General features: G+C 50.8%; 6 protein-coding genes across 6 annotated transcripts; 2 read left to right on the forward strand and 4 right to left on the reverse strand.

Annotated features, from left to right (window-relative positions):
• Positions 1–90: 90 nt before the first annotated feature.
• K444DRAFT_574838 (proliferating cell nuclear antigen) lies at positions 91–1,395 on the reverse strand. The gene is made up of 5 exons (XM_024877455.1): positions 1,303–1,395; positions 1,198–1,238; positions 719–1,148; positions 376–665; positions 91–325 (listed from the first exon to the last, which is right to left on the reverse strand). Coding segments are annotated over exons 1-5 (780 nt in total). The 5' UTR covers positions 1,304–1,395; the 3' UTR covers positions 91–307.
• A 688-nt stretch (positions 1,396–2,083) lies between these two features.
• Positions 2,084–4,130, forward strand: K444DRAFT_708791 (SET domain-containing protein; the record flags this gene model as incomplete). The annotated part of the gene is made up of 3 exons (XM_024888190.1): positions 2,084–2,260; positions 2,316–2,634; positions 2,704–4,130. 3 exons carry the CDS (start codon positions 2,084–2,086, stop codon positions 3,690–3,692), a joined length of 1,485 nt encoding a protein of 494 aa, XP_024728858.1. The 3' UTR covers positions 3,693–4,130.
• A 1,775-nt stretch (positions 4,131–5,905) lies between these two features.
• On the reverse strand, positions 5,906–9,475 carry K444DRAFT_543744 (uncharacterized protein; the record flags this gene model as incomplete). Its single annotated transcript, XM_024875986.1, has 1 exon — positions 5,906–9,475. One exon carries the CDS (start codon positions 9,473–9,475, stop codon positions 5,906–5,908), a length of 3,570 nt encoding a protein of 1,189 aa, XP_024728859.1.
• Positions 9,476–13,040: 3,565 nt separating this feature from the next.
• On the reverse strand, positions 13,041–13,781 carry K444DRAFT_546142 (uncharacterized protein; the record flags this gene model as incomplete). Its single annotated transcript, XM_024876196.1, has 2 exons — positions 13,041–13,374; positions 13,690–13,781. The coding sequence occupies 2 exons, from the start codon at positions 13,779–13,781 to the stop codon at positions 13,041–13,043; spliced, it is 426 nt and encodes a 141-aa protein (XP_024728860.1).
• Positions 13,782–14,839: 1,058 nt separating this feature from the next.
• K444DRAFT_544112 (uncharacterized protein) lies at positions 14,840–16,442 on the reverse strand (the record flags this gene model as incomplete). The annotated part of the gene is made up of 3 exons (XM_024876026.1): positions 14,840–15,558; positions 15,610–15,939; positions 16,016–16,442. The coding sequence occupies 3 exons, from the start codon at positions 16,440–16,442 to the stop codon at positions 14,840–14,842; spliced, it is 1,476 nt and encodes a 491-aa protein (XP_024728861.1).
• A 1,667-nt stretch (positions 16,443–18,109) lies between these two features.
• K444DRAFT_248532 (uncharacterized protein) lies at positions 18,110–19,172 on the forward strand. The gene has a single exon (XM_024871326.1). It carries the CDS (start codon positions 18,276–18,278, stop codon positions 18,780–18,782), a length of 507 nt encoding a protein of 168 aa, XP_024728862.1. The 5' UTR covers positions 18,110–18,275; the 3' UTR covers positions 18,783–19,172.

Genomic DNA, 19,172 nt, shown 5'->3' on the forward strand with positions numbered 1-19,172 from the left:
TGGAGTAGTTCAATTCGGGATGAGCTAAATACCCCGCACTAAGCCCGAAAGGATCATGCAGATGAAGATCAAAAGTCGACAAAAGTAAATCCCATTTGTGCGGAGAGGATTTTGGATGAAAGTGTGCTTTTCTTCATGTCATAAACGCGTAGTCTTGGGTACAGGAAAATTCAGAATTTGCTTCAGGATCCCCAATGCATGTTGACTAAAGAGCAATTCGTCCATATCCTTAAAGTCAACCTTCACGCCGCATGATATATGCTCTACCCTCGTGCCATTATGTATTAACATCCCGCCATTATCTCGTCTATTCGTCATCGCCGATCTGCAGGGACCGTTAGAACGAACATTAGAAATCAAGTGCCAGTGACTTGCCTTTGGAGCCAAGTAGAATCTCAGGTAACTGCTTCCGGCCAAGTTATATTCAACCAAGAGAGGAACCTCATTGGACAAGCAAAGCTTGACAGTCTTGGAAAGTCCAGAAGCCTTGCAGAAGTTTACGAGGTATTTAAGGGAGAAGGTCAAAGAGACGGGTTCGGTGAGCTCAATTTCGACGTTCAGTTCTGGCTTCTCGACGTTGCTGTGGCTTCGAAGAGTGACAGCACCATTGCCAATATCACCAGAGCAGGAGAACTTGACACCATCCTTGGATGCCTCGATCGAGACTAAAGAGTCACAACATTAGCAGGAGGAATGGTAAAAGCTTCTGCAAACGTACCTGATTCAGAGAGAGCCATCAAATCCATGCAGATTCTCTTGAACTCTGAAGAAGGCATGGAAATCGTAGCAGCATATTCCGTATCTGGAATACCCAAATGCTCCTGGTCGATATCCATAAGCTTCAAGTCATACTCGCTCAACCGGTCACTCTCGCTGCTCTCGAAAACCAAGTTCAAGACATCGGGAGCGTCCTCAGCCTTGATTGTTAGGATATCCTCGCCCTGTGCAGCACGTAGGACTTTGGTGAGGGATGTGAGGTTGACGCCAAGGGCAACGTTACGGTCGCATCGGTATGGGGAGAACGTCTCTGCCTTGAGCATCATGGAGACGAGCGCGACGTGCGAGTTGTCCATGGCTTGAAGGGCAACACCGGAGTCATTGCAGTCGAAGTTGCAGTCTTGGACGAGATCCTTGATTGCGTCGACGACCTGCAGGAGTTAGTAAAGGCGTGCGAAAATCTATGAGCATGCCACTGACCTTCTTCAGCACATCAGCCTGCTCGAGACGTGCTTCCAACACTGGAACCCAAATGTCAGCCTATTTGTGCGCAAGGAATCTAGAAGTTGGGGAGGATGTACTCACTTTTGAAGTTGGATATGTGGAATCGTTACGTAGAGATTGGAAAAGTGAACGGGGTCTAAGGTTGAGAAAGTTTCGTTGTCGTTTGGTAGAAAGATGCGTGTTTGAAGAAGGGAGGGGACGACGCGACGCGACTTCCATTCGCGTAAAGTGGCCCTGAGCTGAATTATGGACTAAAGTGGTTAGCCCGGATTTCCTGACACTCTGACCAATGAGGAGCCATTATGGTGCGATGGGAAGAACTTCTCTTAAACCTCCTGGTGGAGTCTCACAAGAAAGATATGTCCCTCAAAGACTCACTGAAAGCGATTCGGGACCGAGAAAAATTGATTGAAATTGATGGATATCAGGTAAATGGAACCTGTTGCCGAGTACAAATCATCTCAAGAGCCTTCGGTGAGAATCATGTATTAATATTCAGAAAAACCATTATGCAGACGGTCTTGGCTTTAGTCTCAGTCCACGAGGATCAGTACATGGTTCTGTATTGGCGTGGAGAGAGCCAGGGAGAGTTCTAGAATCTCCAAAGTTTCAAGTCTTTCTGATGGCGATGTTGAGGCTCATCAGCAAATCACTAGAACGATGGAAATGTATGATAGTAGCACTGGGTTTCAGTTAACCTTTTGGACAGTAAGTGAATTAAGCTCAATCATAGCAATTATTTTCGTGGTAGCCTTTCTCGCCTGTCAATATTTAAAGTGCTCCTCCAATCCCTTGTCTTTCCAGCTTTTGTCTTCCGAATAACTTCTTGCAAAGTCAACTCCTCGCACTTAGCTTGGCCAAGATGGCTTCCAAGAAGAACACCGCAACTAAAGTCAAAGACAAGCTGTCCAATTCCACCCTTGTTCAATCATCTCAAGATGAAGCCCAAGCAGTTGAGACCAGTCCAGAGGTGAACGCGGGTGCCGATCAGGAGATGAAGACCACTTCAAACATTTCAGATTTGGGGACCGCGGTCACAGTTAGTAGTTGGCATCGTTTAAAGATGTGATGCAGAGCTAATTATTTCTTTACAGAATACGGATACTGTGCGCAGTGGTTCGGAGTCGACGCTTGATATGATATCGCCAACTTCGGCTGCATCTACGAAGCGGGAGCGTAATCGACGCAAGAAGGAGAATGCGAAGAAACGCAAAGCTGAAGAGTTGAAAAATAAAGCTGACGAGGCCGAGGTCTTAGCAGGAATGGGTACAATGGCTTTGAACGAGAGGGTTCTAGGTGGCGCTGGAAACGGCAATTGCCTACCGCGGCTCAATTTCTCAAGCAATGGCAGCTCTTCTAGCTCCTCACCAACTGAGTCAGAAGCAACTGAGCAGCAGACCCTTAATATGTTAAGTCAGTATATCAAATATTTGTTTTCATGAGTGGCCTTTCACCATCAATTGCTGACTTTGATATTGTTAGATAACCAACCTGGCAGACTCTGGGAGGTCAAGCAAGCCGGCGGCAAGGGTCTTGGGGTCTTCGCAATCCAACTCATCAAGAAAGGTACCATTATCTTCCAGGAAGTCCCTCTGATTCGCGGGGGCCAGGATTGGTTGGACAAGCAAGCTGCATTCATGCTCCTACCTGAAGCTAAGAAACGAGACTTCATGGCCCTACACAACCAATGCAACTGCCACACATCACCATGCCAAGAAACAACACTTATGAGAATCTGGGACGTCAATAGCTTTGAGTTGGCCAGTATTGGGCCAGGAAACCTTGGTGTCTTCAAGGTCGCATCGCGCATCAATCACGCTTGCTTTCCGAACGCTTTTCGCAGATTTACGAAGGATGGCAACATTGTGATTATCTCCTCAGAAGACATCAAGAAGGGATGTGAGATAACCCTCGACTATAGTGGTGCCTGCGGAAGCTCGGTTGCATCTAGGCGAGAGTTTCTCTTGGAAAGGTACGGCTTCTATTGTCGCTGTAGGGGTTGTATTGGCAATATTGTTGAACCAGTGGACGTTTTGCTGAATTTCATTGGAGATATCAAGAGGCCTGTTGAGGTTACAACAACGGAGATTCTTGGCGAGAAAACTACGGAAGAGCTCGATGCATTGGCAGGATTCAAGTCTTGGCATCAAGACTTGGAAAAGTACATTTCGCTCTTCAACGATCATGCAGCTTCAATACTTCACGGCTCCTTTATCCGCGGAAATGACTCGAGAGAGGTGTTCAAGGACAGGTGCAGATCGATGGTTGGAGACTGGCTGAGAGCAAACAACAATTTTGGCTTAAGCGAGGATGTCATTGAGAAGTATTCCATCCGAGAGTCGTTAAAGTACGAGAAGGCTGCGGATGATCTCTTCCACGAATTGCAAGGGGAAGTTGAAGAGGCGGTCCCACCTGCAGCCCCAACTGCTGTCCGACCGGCAATAGTGGTGGAAAAAGGAATTGGCCAGTGAGTGGAGTTTACCTATGACTTATGAGGGAGGACTGGCAATTGATAGGGAGTGGACGTCTCAAGGAGGATAATTTCTGGAGAAGCGGCTTTGGTAGGACCCCTTTCTAGAAACGCGTTTTTCGATTAGTACATTGAATTAATTGCGCCAAAATGCTTTGGATACAGTTAGGCAGGATGGTCAATAAACTTGCTAAGGAATGGCAATGAAGTCTTTTTCTGGCTTGAGAGCATCAGAAACGTGCTGTGTGACATTTTAAACGAGCACATATGTGCATTTCCAAACAAATTCTACCATCAAAAAGAACCCCCCTGAAGACCCATGCAAAATATCCAATTACCAAAACAGCAAAACTACAGGACCCTCGGTGAGTCCCGTCCCTTAGAAAAACCTTCTAAACTTGGATTTTTGAAACCGCTCCACACTTAGAGTCGAGTTCTAAGGTGGGTTTTCGTGTGTGGCTGTTAACCACTCGTCCAGACCTGTTGATCCTCACTTTGAGTTTCTAAAGCATAAGAGCCCACATCGTCCCACACTTAGCCCCCTCTCCAAAACTTGTTGTGCCCAAAAATCCCTTTTGAGTATATCACGGTGGGCCGCGAATTAGGGGAAGCAGTTGATTCCACCTTCCCACGCAACACTTCCTCGCTGATCCTGATGTCTCAGTTCCTTGAATACTCGCCATTTCCTTTGAAAGGGACGGGAGCCTTTACGGCGATTTTAGAATTAATTGCCAAGGAGTCTGAACATCCAGAACGGAGAAAACGTTAGGGGAGTATTACCTTCTATTATTCAACGAGAGACTTCCCTCATAGTCTCGGGTTATCTATTTAACAACATCATGCCTTCTCCTCAAGCACAGTCTCACCTTCCCCCCTTTTCGACTTCAGATGGGGCTATCCTGTTGGCCAACCTGCAGACCTTGAGCGGCTTGTACAGACTGCGAAGAAGGCAATGTTGATGCAGACGAAGGTGGCGAGGACGTCGTGGGCTGCACTGCTCTCTCGTCCTGTGGCAACGCCGACGATGGAGACGATAAATTGGCACACGCACATTCCAGCCACGCCTACGATGAGAGGGGGACGTCAGCCGAACTTGCCGATGGTCCAGAATGCGATGGGTGTTGAAACAGTGTTGACTAGGTGGTGTGAGTTATACATGGCGAAGTATGGGATGGCAGGAGTACCGGTTGCTAGGATAACTGAGATTCTGAATGGGTCACCGATACCAATTGTCTCAGAGAAAGTAGTGCCGAAGTAGAAGATGAAGTTGGCCCCGGCTGCCAAGCGATTAGTGAAATGTTTCCATAGGCTGACAGTGTGAAAACTTACACAGTTGTTGCATCATCTAGATCGCTGTGCCGATGAATATTCTATGAAGATTATTGCACCGGAAGCAATCGGCCCAACCACTGCTCTTACCATTTTGCTTGGCCACTCTCGACTCCTCTGTCCAACTTGGTTGGAGCTCTTGAAATTCCACTTCAAAAAATGTCGTCAACTTTGGGCCGTTGATCTCGAAGCTTGGCCAAAGACGTCCTGGCCATCACCAGTTAATTGAGGGGTGGTCTCGATATATGGAAGGAATGTCTTTTGCCATCTTTTCGAATCGCTGTGGGACTTTGCGTTGATGCCCATTGCTTTCTTCCGCAAAGGGCTTTCCCACGTGAGCTTGGGTTGATGAAATCTTTGGGACCGAAGGGTCCAGCCGTATAGGTGATGGCAAGAAGAAAAATGGCGAGCTCGGAGAACTCTCCTTAGCCACACAGACTCTTCCAAACTACCGGACTGAACAGCAATGAAAGCAGGAAACAAAGCCACTCAATGACCCAAGTCATTTCCCAGTAAATCTGTATAGAGGGCCAGAACACTCGGCTCATGTCAAGTCGCATGTCAAGGCCGCATACCTACATGGAACGAGTCCGTTTTGATGAGCTACCAGCAAGTGGGACTTCGGTCACTTCATGAACACACTGGAAACGATTCAAAAAGCCACATCAAGATGAAAAGCAGAGTTCATTGACTTCATACCACGTATCACACTCACTCCAGACCCCACGCTAGATATACGGAGAAACAAACCCGACCAAGTAGACATTTCGTCATGGTATCTATAAAACAAAGGAAAGTCATAAAATAAATCCCTCTATACAAGAAAATACCCAAAATGTGCGCCTCACGCCACCTCCATGAAGAATTTTGATCTGCAAAACGCGATCACTGCTGATAATAAGAAACTTGTTGTGGCGGCGAGTGCCCGTGAGCATATGACGACGCGCTCCCCTGTGCACGGCTCATCGGTGTCGGTTGTTGCTGGAAGTTCGGTCCTGGGTCAACTGCCATTGGGTCAAACTGATATCCTGCCTGGCTGATACCGAGGATAGTCGAGTTTTGATAGCTGGATGCTGCCGGCAGTCCGTCGAGGCTCTGCGGCATTGAATATCCCGAGGGCTGATGATGCATATTGTAGTTCTGGGTCGGCACTACATTTGGGTACCCAGTCCCCATTGGTTGTCGGTATGGGTCAGGCTGTTCCATCTTGGGTTGCGTGAATCCAGGGTCCATCAACTCATACGAGCGAGTGTTATTCATCGTATGCATGCCATTTGATCCCATCGAACCAAAAGTAGGCTGCTGAATGGGAAAAGCATTCGGGTACATGGTGGTGTTCGGTTGATAGTTCATGGTTGAGTCCAGGTTGTTGTAGTTCGACCCTGCCGTTGAGAAATAGGCGGGCTGATCAAAACCCGTAGAGGCGAACTGAGCACCAGCCGGGATGTGTGGGGTGACGTTCATAATGTTGAAAGGGCTTGAAGAAGGCTCCATTTTTGTTATGCTGCCAGGTGTCACCGGGGAGATGATATTCTCGACGGGACTGATGATGGTATTCGCATCAACCGCCTTCTGTTCCACCAGACGAAGGACAGGTAAACTGATATGCTCCATGTGTTTCGCAAGATGCACAGTCAATTTCTTCCATGTTGGGAATGTTTTGCCGCAGAATTTGCAAGGCTCGTCTTGTGGTCGACTTGTTGTCTCGTGATGGCATTGCTCTAGCATTATCCACGCGGGCTCTGTCAGGCGAGCTTTCTTGATGGCGGCCTTGGTTTTCTGCTTTGGTTCTGGCAACTTGTGTTCACGGACAAGATGTTGTAAGAAGTTATCCTTACGGTAACAAGGATGCCTGCAATCCTCATACTGACAGATCCACCACTCCAAGTGGCGATGTCGCTCGTTTTCATGTCGAACCCAGTCTGCTTTTCTCTTGAATGACTTTGGCTCCTTACACTTCTCGTACGTGCAGGTAAATGGCTGTACATCCTCGTGAACATGCTTCGTCCAATCAGATGGCTTTTGAAACTTCTTCGCCTTGAAGCACAGCTGGCATTCGAACTCCGCTGGAAGATTCCGAGTTGGCGGCATAGGGACTCCTTGTGGGAAAGTCTCATCGTTAAGAGCGCCTTCCCCAGGATTGGAATCGTTGTCAGAATTGAAGTCTGTTACCAACTGCAAAGGACCTTGATCTGAAGAAGCCCGCACTTTTACATCTGCTGAAGTGGCACCGCCATTTTGGGTGACACAAAGAAGACCAGTAGAGCAGCTTCGAGACAGAATAGCTTGAGAGTGCTTGACGCGCAGATCAAGCAGATTCTTATACCGGATCTCCTGTTGATTGGCAATTCTACTCACAAGCCACTTATTCTTGGGGCCCATCTCAGGGTTCAAGCGCAATACATGCGCCTTGAAACCTTCATAATTTGGTGTTATGGGGTCCTTTTCCAGCTCCATCTTCATGTCACCCTCATCCGCTTGATCTTCATCTTCATCGTCGTCTTCGTCCAGATCCCGATCATCTGGCTGTTGTCGCTCGGACCTCCTTGATTCAACCTCAGGAGCTCCGGTGGCGAGATTGACCACAGGAGGACCCCCTTGCGCCCTCATGAGACCTACAAGACCTGTCTGCCTGTCACGTGGATTCAATTCACTCTTGCTCCTCCTTCGATGCGACCACCCCCTTCGGACACTTAGGTGTTCTACAGGGCTTTGGGGAGAGGCAGGGTTGCCCCCAATGGAGCCTTTGCGGGTGTGTGTCGTTCCGACGGCCGCAAGAGGTCCTGCCATGGCAGCGAGGGCAGTATTGATGCTTGGCGGTCCTTTCTTCATGCTGCCAGATCTTGACGGCGGTGCTAGAGTTCCTGCACTGTTGTGTCGTCCTTGTGGCGGATTCTGTCTCTCTTCCGGCATGTTGGTCGAGCTCCGCACTCGTTTGAGTTTGCTGTCGCTCCTCATCCGGACAATGTTGGCTAACCGATCCAGTCGATCAAGTCCTTGGTCAAAGAAGTTGCTAGGGCGACGCTCTCCTTCGCGAGATTTGCTTATGGACAGTCTCTTAAGGAAGCTACCATCAATGACAGCGTCGTATTCAGACAAGCTGGGTTCACTAAGTCGTCGGCGCCTCGTGCCCCAGGTTGCTGCCCGGGACGCTATCGAGACTGTGTCGGATGCCTGCTGAAACCGCATCATGGCCTCACTTGAAGTCAAAGGCTGATTTGAGGTGGTAGTGATCTCGGGGATTGTCGGAGGATCGTACCAATGTCGTGGTAGAGTCATTAAAGCTTTGTCAGTTTCCGTAATATTGAGATTGGCCAAGTCATAGTAGACTTGGCCCTCGATCGGTCGGTTTTCATGTATGCTAGCCGCATCATCCAAAGGGAAGATTTCGCTATTCTCATCTTCATGAGGAAGCTGAGAGGGAGTCTGTTGAAAGGGGTTGTGGTTGAAGTGAGGGGGTTGTTCGTCTCCGGCTTCGCTTCCACCCGCCTGCGATCTCCACTCTTCAATATCAAGGTTCTTGCCATCAATTCGCCTTCGCTCTTCGGCTTCGTTCAAGGTGGGGACTTCGACGTTCGACAGCTCTCTTCGAGCATCAGGACCAAGTCCAGCTTGACCAGTCGTTTCATCCGATCTCCATTGCCCCTCCTCGTTTCGCATTATGGTTGGAGCAGAGCCTTGGGCGGTGTGATTGGGCAATTGGCCCTCGAAATGGCTACCGACGTTGTACTGTCCGCTCGACTGGACGAAGCTGTTCGGTCGGTCCTGCTGCTGCACTACTTTCCACTGCGTGGCCATAATGGCGGCGCTGTCTTCTGGTCGTGAGATGGAACCCGGCTCAATGCCTTCAGCGCTAGTGTGGCTACTGCTACTGAGGTCGGGAGTTAATTGTAGGGTAGCGGGTTGCGTGGTTGGTAGAGATTTCACGTTCTGATATCGCAGATTGTGGGAATCAGTGGTTGGCTCGTGCTGTATGATGGCAGCAATACCCTTTGTATCACCGACTGCTCCCTTGGAATAGGGACTGTTCGGTGAACTGCTATGTATGGGGCTGAGAGGATAGGTCGAGTTTGTGAAGGTCGCAGACGGGGGCTGAACCTGCGCTGGAGGACCTGGTAATGGACGATTGAGATCAGCGACGTGAAACCCGATGGCACTGAGACCAGAGTCGACTCTCCCAACTCCGGCGTCAAAGTTCACGCCGAAGAAAGGGTCGTCACCGTCACTGAACTCGCTGGGCTGATAGTTGCTGTACTCAGACTCGCCAGGTGTGCTGCCGATATTATAGGAAGGACTCGCAGAGTTGCTAATGGTGTGCGATGGGTTGAACGGCGAGAGGAGGTTGCTGTCGAAAGGGGTGGGAGGGAGGTGGGAGTTGTTCAGCCCAAAGTCGTCGTCGGGATCTCGTGAGCTTTGAGGGCCGACGAAGGTGGAAATAGGGTTGTGTGTAGACATCTGGGTGATAAGGAGGCTATGTAGGTCCTGGGAAGGAGTCTTATAAAGGTGCGCTCGCGCGGCCACAGCTCTGGGTTGTGGTCAACAGGCAAAGGGCAAGGTCATGGTGCAGCCTTGGGGTTGAAGCGGAAGTCAGGCAGGGCGGCTGGATGATATGCGCGTGCTCTTGAACGTCGAGATGAGGCACAGGAATAGAAATCAACAAAATTGGTGATGATGTAAGATTTAGAGCTCAATGATCAGCGCCGTCGAGGATGCGGTGGGTATATCATGCGATCGATAGCTTTTCCGGTCCGGAGGAAGTGGAAGTGGGAGTGGGAGTAGGAGTGGGAGTGATGGTTGTAAATGGGGAGTCGCGCGTCAGGGGATGAGGGGAGTTGGGGGCGCGGCACTAGACACTAGAGCGTCGATTATCTGTCGGCGTTTTGTTTGAGGGGGAGCTCCCGGAGCAGAAACCAGACTCGCAAAGAGCCTGACCTGCTGCCTCCGTAGATTGAGAGCGACGGCCAACGAGAGGGTGCGGATGTGCGATGTGACAGTGCTGGGGTGGGCAGCCCGTGAGAGAGCCTCGACTCCCTCGAGAAGCGATTCGGACACCAGGCTGGAGCCGCACCAAAAGTGTGCCAGGTGGGTGCTGCGTGAGCTGGCGAGGCAGAAAGAGACCGAGTACAATCAGCCTGGGGTCGCCAGTGCGCCAGTGCGCCGGTCCGCCGTGGCGGTGCATGGTTCAAGCTTGGATGGCGCAGCAGCCGATTCATGATTTATTGTTTCCTTTCCCTCGCAGTCGCATGATCGGGAGATTCTGGACAGAACCATCTTGGCATGCAGCTCATCCAAGCCGTCCTTGCTTCTCGGGGGTCCCCTTGTTATTGCTGTCCAAAGTTCGGATATATTGAAGAGCAGGAAGCTTATTTAGCGAGCCCCTGCCACCACTGATCGAGTTTCCCCCAGGACAGCACAGCACAACACAGCCTCGCTGCCTTGCATTTATACCTCCCAGCGGCTCCTCCTCGAAACGGCCAGCGACATCGCACATTTTACAGAGGCATTTTCAACCTGTGTCACCGACAGCCTTGTCTCGTCGGCCAATTGTGACTTGCACCAAGTCCTGTGTGCGTTCACTGCGGCAGTTTTTGCGGAGCTGTCACTCCCATCATGAATCAGACAGCCTGTACGCTGGATTCGCCAAGTCTATGTTTCCTTCAACGTGAGATTGGTCTTACATCGCCTCTTGAAACACACTTCCATCCTTCTGTGACGGTTATTAAGGTAGTCTGTAAGCACCAGAGCCAGCGCTTGCGAGAGCGAGTCGATCACATAAGAATAGCAACTGCCACAAGACAAGCAGGCTTCTTGAGAAGTCGGTTCAAGTGCTCTGATTTCTCATTTGATAGTGTCATGGATCGCTCAAGAGTGACTGGAAAGACTTCCCTCGCCGAAAGTGATCGGCAACCACTGGGATTTGATGAGACGCCTCATCAAATAGTGTAAATTGTCAGAACGTTGTGTCTTGAAGAGCAAATTTGAAGATCCAAAGCGATTGATACTTCAACGTCACTAGCGCTAAGGAGAAGCGTACCTTCATCACAATTCACTCCTGTGCAGGCTGCGACGAAGAAAGAGACTTCCTAGTTTCTGCAAGTCAGGAAATCACCATATCGCTTTCTTTGATTCTGCAACCTCATCCTGCACAGATCTCAACCACTTAAGCTGCTTAAACTCATCCATCTCGTTATGTCTCCATCACACACAACATCCTGATGTATCAATCAGCGAAAACCCGCCGCTCGAGCTACCTCAACAAGTAGCTTCATTCCCAACTCTTCTCCCCTGGTAATTGTACATCACACCCATTCAAGAACACACAAGTATAAGCATACAACCCCACATACTGAACCAGCTCCACCGCGGCCCCTCTCCCAAAGCACCACACAGCCTCCTCCCACCTCTCCTTCCCTAGCAATCCTTTCCTACTCACCAGTTCCAACTCACATCAAACGCCACACTCTCTTCCCTCCCTAAATCGTCGGACTTCTTCCCTTCCTTAATCACGTCAATTTGCGCCTTGGTTAGCGAATTGATTTGCGAGGCTACCCGCTCGTGTGCGTATCTGAACTCCAGAATCTCGCATTAGTCCTGTCCTAAAGGGATAGCAATGCTTAATTCAGAAACGCTATGGAGCTCCACTACTCCTCAAGATCTAACGCTAGCAAACAACAGCTCGCAAGACGAGTGAGGGAGTCAATGAATTGCGAAGAGGAACCAAGACTTACGTTTCGTAGGGAGACTGGTAGTACGAGCCGGTGGCGAGGATTGCGGTTTCCCGAGCGGAAGGCGGGAGACCAGGGAGTGAGGAGACGGCGGACATGAAGGCGAAGAAGGGCTTGGAGAGGAGGGGCGCGAAGGGGCCGAGGTGGCCGCCTAAGGGCCTTTTGTATGTAAAGCTGGGGTTGGGTTAATTAGTTATGAGAGACGCGTGGTGTGGTGTGATTGCGGCTAACGCATCTCCAAAGAACTTCTCTGCTATTTGGGACATGTGGTCGTATGCTCCCTTTTGCTCTGGTGTGAGGTCTGAAGTCTTGATAGGAAGAAAGCGTTCAGACATTTTGGATGTTGATTTTATCTTTGAGATGAGAGGAGGATTATCGTCTTCTTATAGGATCAAATACTGCCGAATTGACAGATTTGGAAGACAAAAAGCTCGAGGACTTCTCTTATCAGAGTATGAATGTTTATATGATATGCTCATATATGATGTTCGACCCGAAGCTCTAGGTACTATAATAGTAAGATACACGACATTGACAAAAGGTATCTTACAATAGTGCGTACCTGTAAGTGCATCCCCGAAGACAGTTAATGGAGGACGAGGGTACCAACCGAAGGTAAGGTAAGGGAAGTAGAAGTACGGTGACTGTACTGTGCCACATTTTGCTTCTCGTCGAAGGAACTTCCGGTGATGGCCAGAAATAACTCGAATTCTGGAAGATCAAGGCGAGGTAGATTAAAATAGTGTTGCTTCATAGATTGGAAGATCCGGGATCTGCGAGGTAGGTTTAGTTCTGGGGAGTTGGAAAGGCCTACTCCGTGAGATCTCTCCTCATAGAAACTCAAGGTAGAACTATCTGCCGAGACTTCCACGGGTAGGACTTCGCTTCAGTGGACAAATAGCAGGGAGAATAGGTGGTGTGAGACTTGAACGGAAGATGAGAAGCCTTTGCAGTTCCTCCTTCTGGATCTTTCTCGTTCTAACAAGGTACAACTCCAGGGTAAGATAGGTATATGCTTGGAATGCACACACGGCTGGTCTTAAAACCTCACGGTTGAGCTCATAGGCTCGTCTGTCATAGTCCCACATCATAAGGCGGGCTGCGGTACATGCTAGATCGAAGGATCGGCGCTATCCCAAACAATCCCTTTCGATCCAAATGCCGGGCAGCAGTCTCTGCTCCAAGGGTGGCCTTGCAACTCTCGGACGGATTTCAGCATGAAACTTCCCCGCAGAACATATGGCGGTATATCCACTTGCCCTGCCTCATTCAATATCTCAAATGCCCTCCTCTTCTCAATCACCAAGCCTCATAGTAAGCACCAGCAAGCTAACATACGCCCCAAAACTCAACGCAGTCAAAACCACAACCGCATTCCCACTCGTCCTAAACTTCTTCCTGCCCATGCCATCCTCCCCCACTTCACTGAAAAACTGTCTGTTCCCTTCGTACCTCCGATACAAACTCACGAGCATGATCCCCACTCCATATGTAGCAAACAGGGCGCCGATGCTGTAGAATTCGGCAGTGAAGATTTTGAGGACCACGAGTGCAAAGGAGAATTGCCCGATTGCCGTGCGGACGTACGCCCCCTCAAACGTTCGTTGCGCGGCACGAATTTCGACGAGTCTTTAAAGGGAAAGAGGTTAGTCCGTTGAATATTTTAGAAGTTCGTAAATACGATGGGAGGCGGGACAAGGGATCTGAATAGGAAGGTGATGGTGAAGGATTCATTCTAGAATTTGCGAGGAAAAAGCAGATGCAGAGTCGGCTCTTGAAACAGCTACAAATGACAGTCGCCACGCCTCGCACAGCTTGAACAAGAGACTTTCTGCATTTGGACTTGGAGAGAAGAGGAGAGATTGCCACCACGTGTTTGTGCGTTGGAGACGGCGGACGAGGACGCCGGGGAACCGGAAGAGGAAAAGAACAGGGAGCACGAACTCTTGCGCAGTCAAGATAACAGAGCGGGCGCGGTGGAGGCGCAGGTGTAAACGGTCTTCTGGATGCGGCTGCAGAACGTTTATCAGAGACATGTTTCAACGGGAGGGAGCGGAGCGCCCCGTTTTCGCGGTGTGGAAATGAAGGGACGCACCTCGAACATGTCGACGAAGTGGTTGAAGAGGGGCATGGCTGCGTGATATTTGCGCGTTGGCTGGCTGGATGTCGTCGTTGTGCCACGGACAAGGGTTTGGGATTATTGCGTGCTGTCGTGAGGGTTGCTTATTTGCGAGCAACGTGGGGTAGACGAGGGATGACCACCAGTGACGGGAAGATCTCGAGACAGGGGTATTTGATGCCTTGTTTATGTGGCCACCAGGCATCAGTGCACCTTCGACCTATCTCGGAAGAAGTAAAACACAAGTCTTGTTGGGCCGAGGCTCTGCTTCAGATAAAGGCAACGTCGACAGCAGACGGACCTCACAATCGCATCATGGGAGACTGCAGACCTCTGATAGCTTCGCGCTGCTGAAATTTCGATATTTGACAAGGTTGAAGCAAATTGGCAATGACAAGAGCCGATATTTGCAATGCGTACAGCACAAAAGCAGCAAAGCTCCCCTCTTCCCCTCGATCTCCTTTTCCATAACTTCCAGCTCCCCTCCTTAAAACCATGTACAAAAATGCTCGACCGAGACCAGTGCTCCCTTTTCATGCTCCTACCTCGTCCTTCCCCCAGAATCGTTAAGTCATTAGGTGGTACAATATACATGTCGTTGTGGTGTGAGCTTCACCACCTCGCCCGAGTCTTCTCTAATCTCTAGACAGATCGTGTGATCTTGGATTGAAGGTTCTTTTTGGGTCCATATTCCTGACCCGGAGTCCAGTGCTTTTGGTGTCTCTCGTCTCCTTCCGTCGGTTCTTGAAATATTTACTCGCATTGCCGCTGTTCTGTCGTTCCGTGTTCCGCCGCAAATTCCTCCTTTCCCATTGCGTAATATTTCTGTCTCAACTCCATAAATTTCCTTCTTCCTCCATCTGACCATTTCCAATTATCCGCGAAAGATAATCTTGGTACAAATCTCACGATTTGGAAGTCCATATTCGTTGGTAACCCACGCGACACCAGTTGCCGTCTCGCCTGTGGCCCCTTTTATCGCCCTGAATGAGGTGGTGGGTAATAAATTCCGCCTGCTGGATCTCCATAGCCATAATTTGGGGGAGGCCCATGGGCTCCTTCTCCTTGAACTGGTGGACCTCCTTGAAGATGGGGCAAGCTTCCATGAGGCGCGTAACCCCCATAATGATCAGCCCCAGAACTTGGTGGTTTCTGATACGAGTATGGTTGTTGCCAGCTAGAATAGGGGACTGGAGGTAAAGAGCCCGCAGAATGAGGATGCTGTGGAGTGTCAGGAAGTCCTGCAGAACTTGTTTCAGATGGTGGAATTGCGCTTCCAGAGGTTGAAATTGGAGGTGGGTACATGCCAGAGGATGGCAGCACGCGTGGCTTGGTTGTGTAATGGTCCGAACCTGGTTGAGAAGGTGGATGACTGTATTGAGAGTAATGCTGGTGGTGCTGACTCTGCAAACCTTCGAGATTGCTGTATGAGATCGAACGCTGAGGAACGGACCAGGACATATCATCTCTCGGGCTAGCCTCCGGATGCGGAGCTGGCCAATTTTGCTGTGGCGGTATTTGTAGATTAGGAGTAAATGGCGAGAAAGCTGGTGTTAGTGGTGAGTCTTGAGGATTCACTCTCCAGTATGGCTGAGGCACATCCGAAGTGGGCGCCTTCGTGCTGGGAGAAGCATCCGGAGCCATCCAGTTAGTTGGGCCCGGAGGGTATTCAAAGTTGCGGGAAGATGTAACGACTGCAGAGTCGTTAGATACCGTTTGCGGTGGCAGGTGACGAAAGCTCGCACCTTTGTTTTCTGGAGAGAAGCTTTCCGTTCGTTGACGCTTCATTTGAGGTCCACCAAGATCTTGAATGGGAGGCATGCTCAAATGTGGGTACGGCAACGTCTGAGGCATCTCGGGGAGCTGGCCTGATGATGTCGAAGGAGATGAGGATTCCTCTGACGCTCTTTCAGTTCCACTCTGAGCCTTCGAACCTCTTCGTCTGGGATCTGGTGGAGGCTGCTGATCGACTGGATAAAAATTGCATTCTTTTTTCAACCTGATGCAATTCGAACAGCGATTCTGTGGATCAGCAGGTGCTGGAATGCACCTAATCTTTCTTCGCCGACAGTGACCTAAGAACAGCGGTCAGTGACTAAGGTCTCGAAAGAAACTTCCTTCAACGCCTTTTCGAATCACGAAAATGCTTACCGCATGCTACAGAGGTCCTGTGATAGCCCAGTTTATTCCTCCTCTTATCTGCCGACAGGGCAAGCGCAGCGGCTTCTGCTGTTGCTGGACCCCGCACATTTGGGGTAGACATGGATCTCTTAACCTTTGCCGACTTCGAAGATGCAGAACTTGTCTCTTTCTTGAGACTCGGAGACCTTGGTTTTGCTTGAGCGGGCGAAGCTGGTTGCGTGTGATCTAACGGAGGATTGTGATAGCTGGGGATCATGCTAGGAGGAGCGTCCAAACCAGATGATGGCAGCGGATATTGATATGACATGGAGTTTGGAATCCCTTCCGATCCAGTGGATGAGAATGTCGAGTGAGGGTCGCCCGGGTTCCACATGCCTGACTTTGAATAGAAAGGTGTTTGGACCGAGACTGCCATCAATTGCGATTGCCCCCCCATGCGACTATTACTTTTTGGATGGGTTACCGAGGTTGGTGGCCCTTCTCGAAGTCTGCTAGAAAGATCTTCCTCGAACAGGCCTAAGGTGATCGTGTGCTCGCTCAGGATTTTCGATGTTCAGCCCTCTCGTTTTATGATTCCTTTCCAACAGGAGTTCGAAGCAATCGCGTCCAGGAAGCGAGCCGACAGAAGGATGATGTCGATTTAAGCAGGCCGCGGCACTTTCACTGGGCGTTGAAATGGCGGTTGAAAGACGGGCGGTGAGGAACACAACGAAACCAATTGTGCGCTGGTCTCAGTCTCTTCAAGGCGCAGTCCTATTCTTGAATTGAGACGAGGCAAAACCTGTGGAGAGGAAGGGACTGTTTATGGCTTTGGCGAGTGCAGTAGTGAGGACTTGGTGCTAATTGCAGGCGGCAGGAGCCAGTGAACTTGTCTCTGATGGGATAAGCAGCCTTCGTGGGGAGTTCAACAGCCAGGAGGACGAATGGGAGAAGAAGGCTTCAAGCCACTAGCAGCATCGTTCTTGGAGCACGCTGCTTGAAGTGAATTTGGCTTCTGGCTGGGTGGAAGGAAAAGAAGGTTTTACTCCGATGAGATGGAGCACTGAGATGGAGCACTGAGATGGAGCACTGAGATGGAGCACTAAGTAGAGGGACGTGAAACCGAACGAGTGATCCACGGCCAGTGACTGTCAAGTAGGGTCAAAAATCGACAGGTGGCAAAGAAGATGGGGAAGCTTGAAGAAGCATATCTAGAGATCTTCAAGAGCAGCCTTTAGACTACTTGGGACAAACATTGGAGGTACGTCTGCGACGCCACGAGATTGGGTAACATTAAAGGCAAGCCCCACCCCCTGGGACTTCGTCACGGATCAATTCGATGCTTGTCAGCTAGAGGCCCAGCGACCAGCCCAGCCCTAGCAGACTTCTTCTACATGGCACCCCTGGCTCCCTTGACGCCACTATTTCTATTCCGATGGCAGTAGTTCGTATATTTTTGACGCTACTCCGACTCACGTCAAGTGTAGCTGGGCCAGACAAGCCAGGCGTGCTGACCGAAGATTGAGGGGCTCATTGGGGTCCTTGGGCCATGTCAATCGCAGACCCTCGATCCGGCATGGACTTCGGGCACGCAACACTGAGGGGTACCCAGTATCCAGATTGCCACGGGAGGGTCTTGCATTGCTGGGCCTACGGAGAGCCAGAGGGGTGGAAGGGAGGTTGCTTCCGGCCAAGGAGGAAATAAGATAAAGAGGGGGGTGGGCTGTCCAACTTCCTAACAGCCTCGAGGCTCGGAGTCGGGCTTCTGAGACAGAGCCTGACAGGCTGGGACGGCTACGGGCTGGCGCTGGGCTGGAGTTGGAGCTGGTGCTGGAGCTGGTGTTGGTGTTAGTATTGGTGTTGGCTCTGGCCCACACTTCAGTGGGCCCAGCAGAGCGCGAGTTCTGACAGATCCCAAGCGCGCAACAAACTCGCAGTGGTCGTCAGCGTGGCCCATCGGCGCGGTGCAGGCGTCGCGTGGCCGAGGACAGAGGGCAGAGCGCAGCGTGGTTCTGTTCAGATGGCATCGGCGTTCGATAGTTCTGGTGTCGAGTTAGCGGTGCGCCACAGATCCGAGGAGCCCTGGGTCGTCCGGCGGCGTTGCTTGGGAGTTGGGACTTGCGCGCTTTGGGGATCGGGAAGCGCATGTGCTGGCTGGTGTGCTCGTGGTGCTGGGAGACCCAGCAACAAAAAATCGCCAGACCATGCTTCACGGTTCACCATGCCTCGCGCCGTCACTTCCCCGATTTGACAGCGGACAATTGCCCCAGGGATCGCAGCGATCCAATCGATGATCACGAGAGCCGGCAGCGATGCGCCCTGCACTCGTCCGTGCCAGAGCCAAAAGGGCTTGACTTCAACTTGCAAATCATGTCCTTTGCTGCTGCTGCTGTTGCTGCTGGTGGTGCTGTTGCGGTTGCTGCACCACGGCCCCCCTCCCAGCCTGCGCTGCCCTCCCTGCCCTGGTCCTGGTCCTGGTCCTGGTCCTGGACGTCCGACTCCGCAAATCCTAACTCACACGTCGCGCCATACCCGTCTGGATAATCTTGTACGACCTTCTTCAGCTGTGCTGCAGCATCCTGGCTCCTCAACCTCAACTCTTGGAATTAACCCAATTCATGCTTTCTTCTTCTGCACATACATCCGCAAAGCAGGGTTGCCGGGCAAGGGTGGCACTTGGGATCCCACCGACGTGTGGGCGTCCTATCAGGCTGCCCCTTCATTACTGATATTGTCATGTCAGGCACTTTCCACAGCCTTCACCATTCAGTTCATAGGCGGATCTTTGCGCCGCTGACTCGTTGTATGTGAGGGGATGAGATTAAAGGCCCCACGGGCCCACGGATGTGCACCTGCATCTGAGGAGGAGGCCTGGAGGACAACGTTGTGAAGAGATCCAAACACCACCCCTACGGATGTCGAACCTTGATCGTTGCGTGGGCGCCGTCGATCACTCTCTCCCATGTTTGAAGTGCCTTTCCGGGTCCTTGGGAGCCAGCAATAAGTAATGAGGCAGGAGCAAAGATTGGACCGGGGGTAGCTCCAGTTTACGTGGGATGTTTCTGCTCCCGACTGTGCAATCCGATCAGAAATTCCTGGGCATGCTCGCGGATTGGTGGCGGCCCTTGAAGTTGGACTCCTGAAGGGGTCATTGATGTTCTGGTCCCTAGCTTTCGCTGCTTTCTGG

The sequence above is a fragment of the Hyaloscypha bicolor genome (genome assembly GCF_002865645.1).
Source record: "Hyaloscypha bicolor E unplaced genomic scaffold K444scaffold_182, whole genome shotgun sequence".
Classification (NCBI taxonomy): Eukaryota; Fungi; Ascomycota; class Leotiomycetes; order Helotiales; family Hyaloscyphaceae; genus Hyaloscypha; species Hyaloscypha bicolor.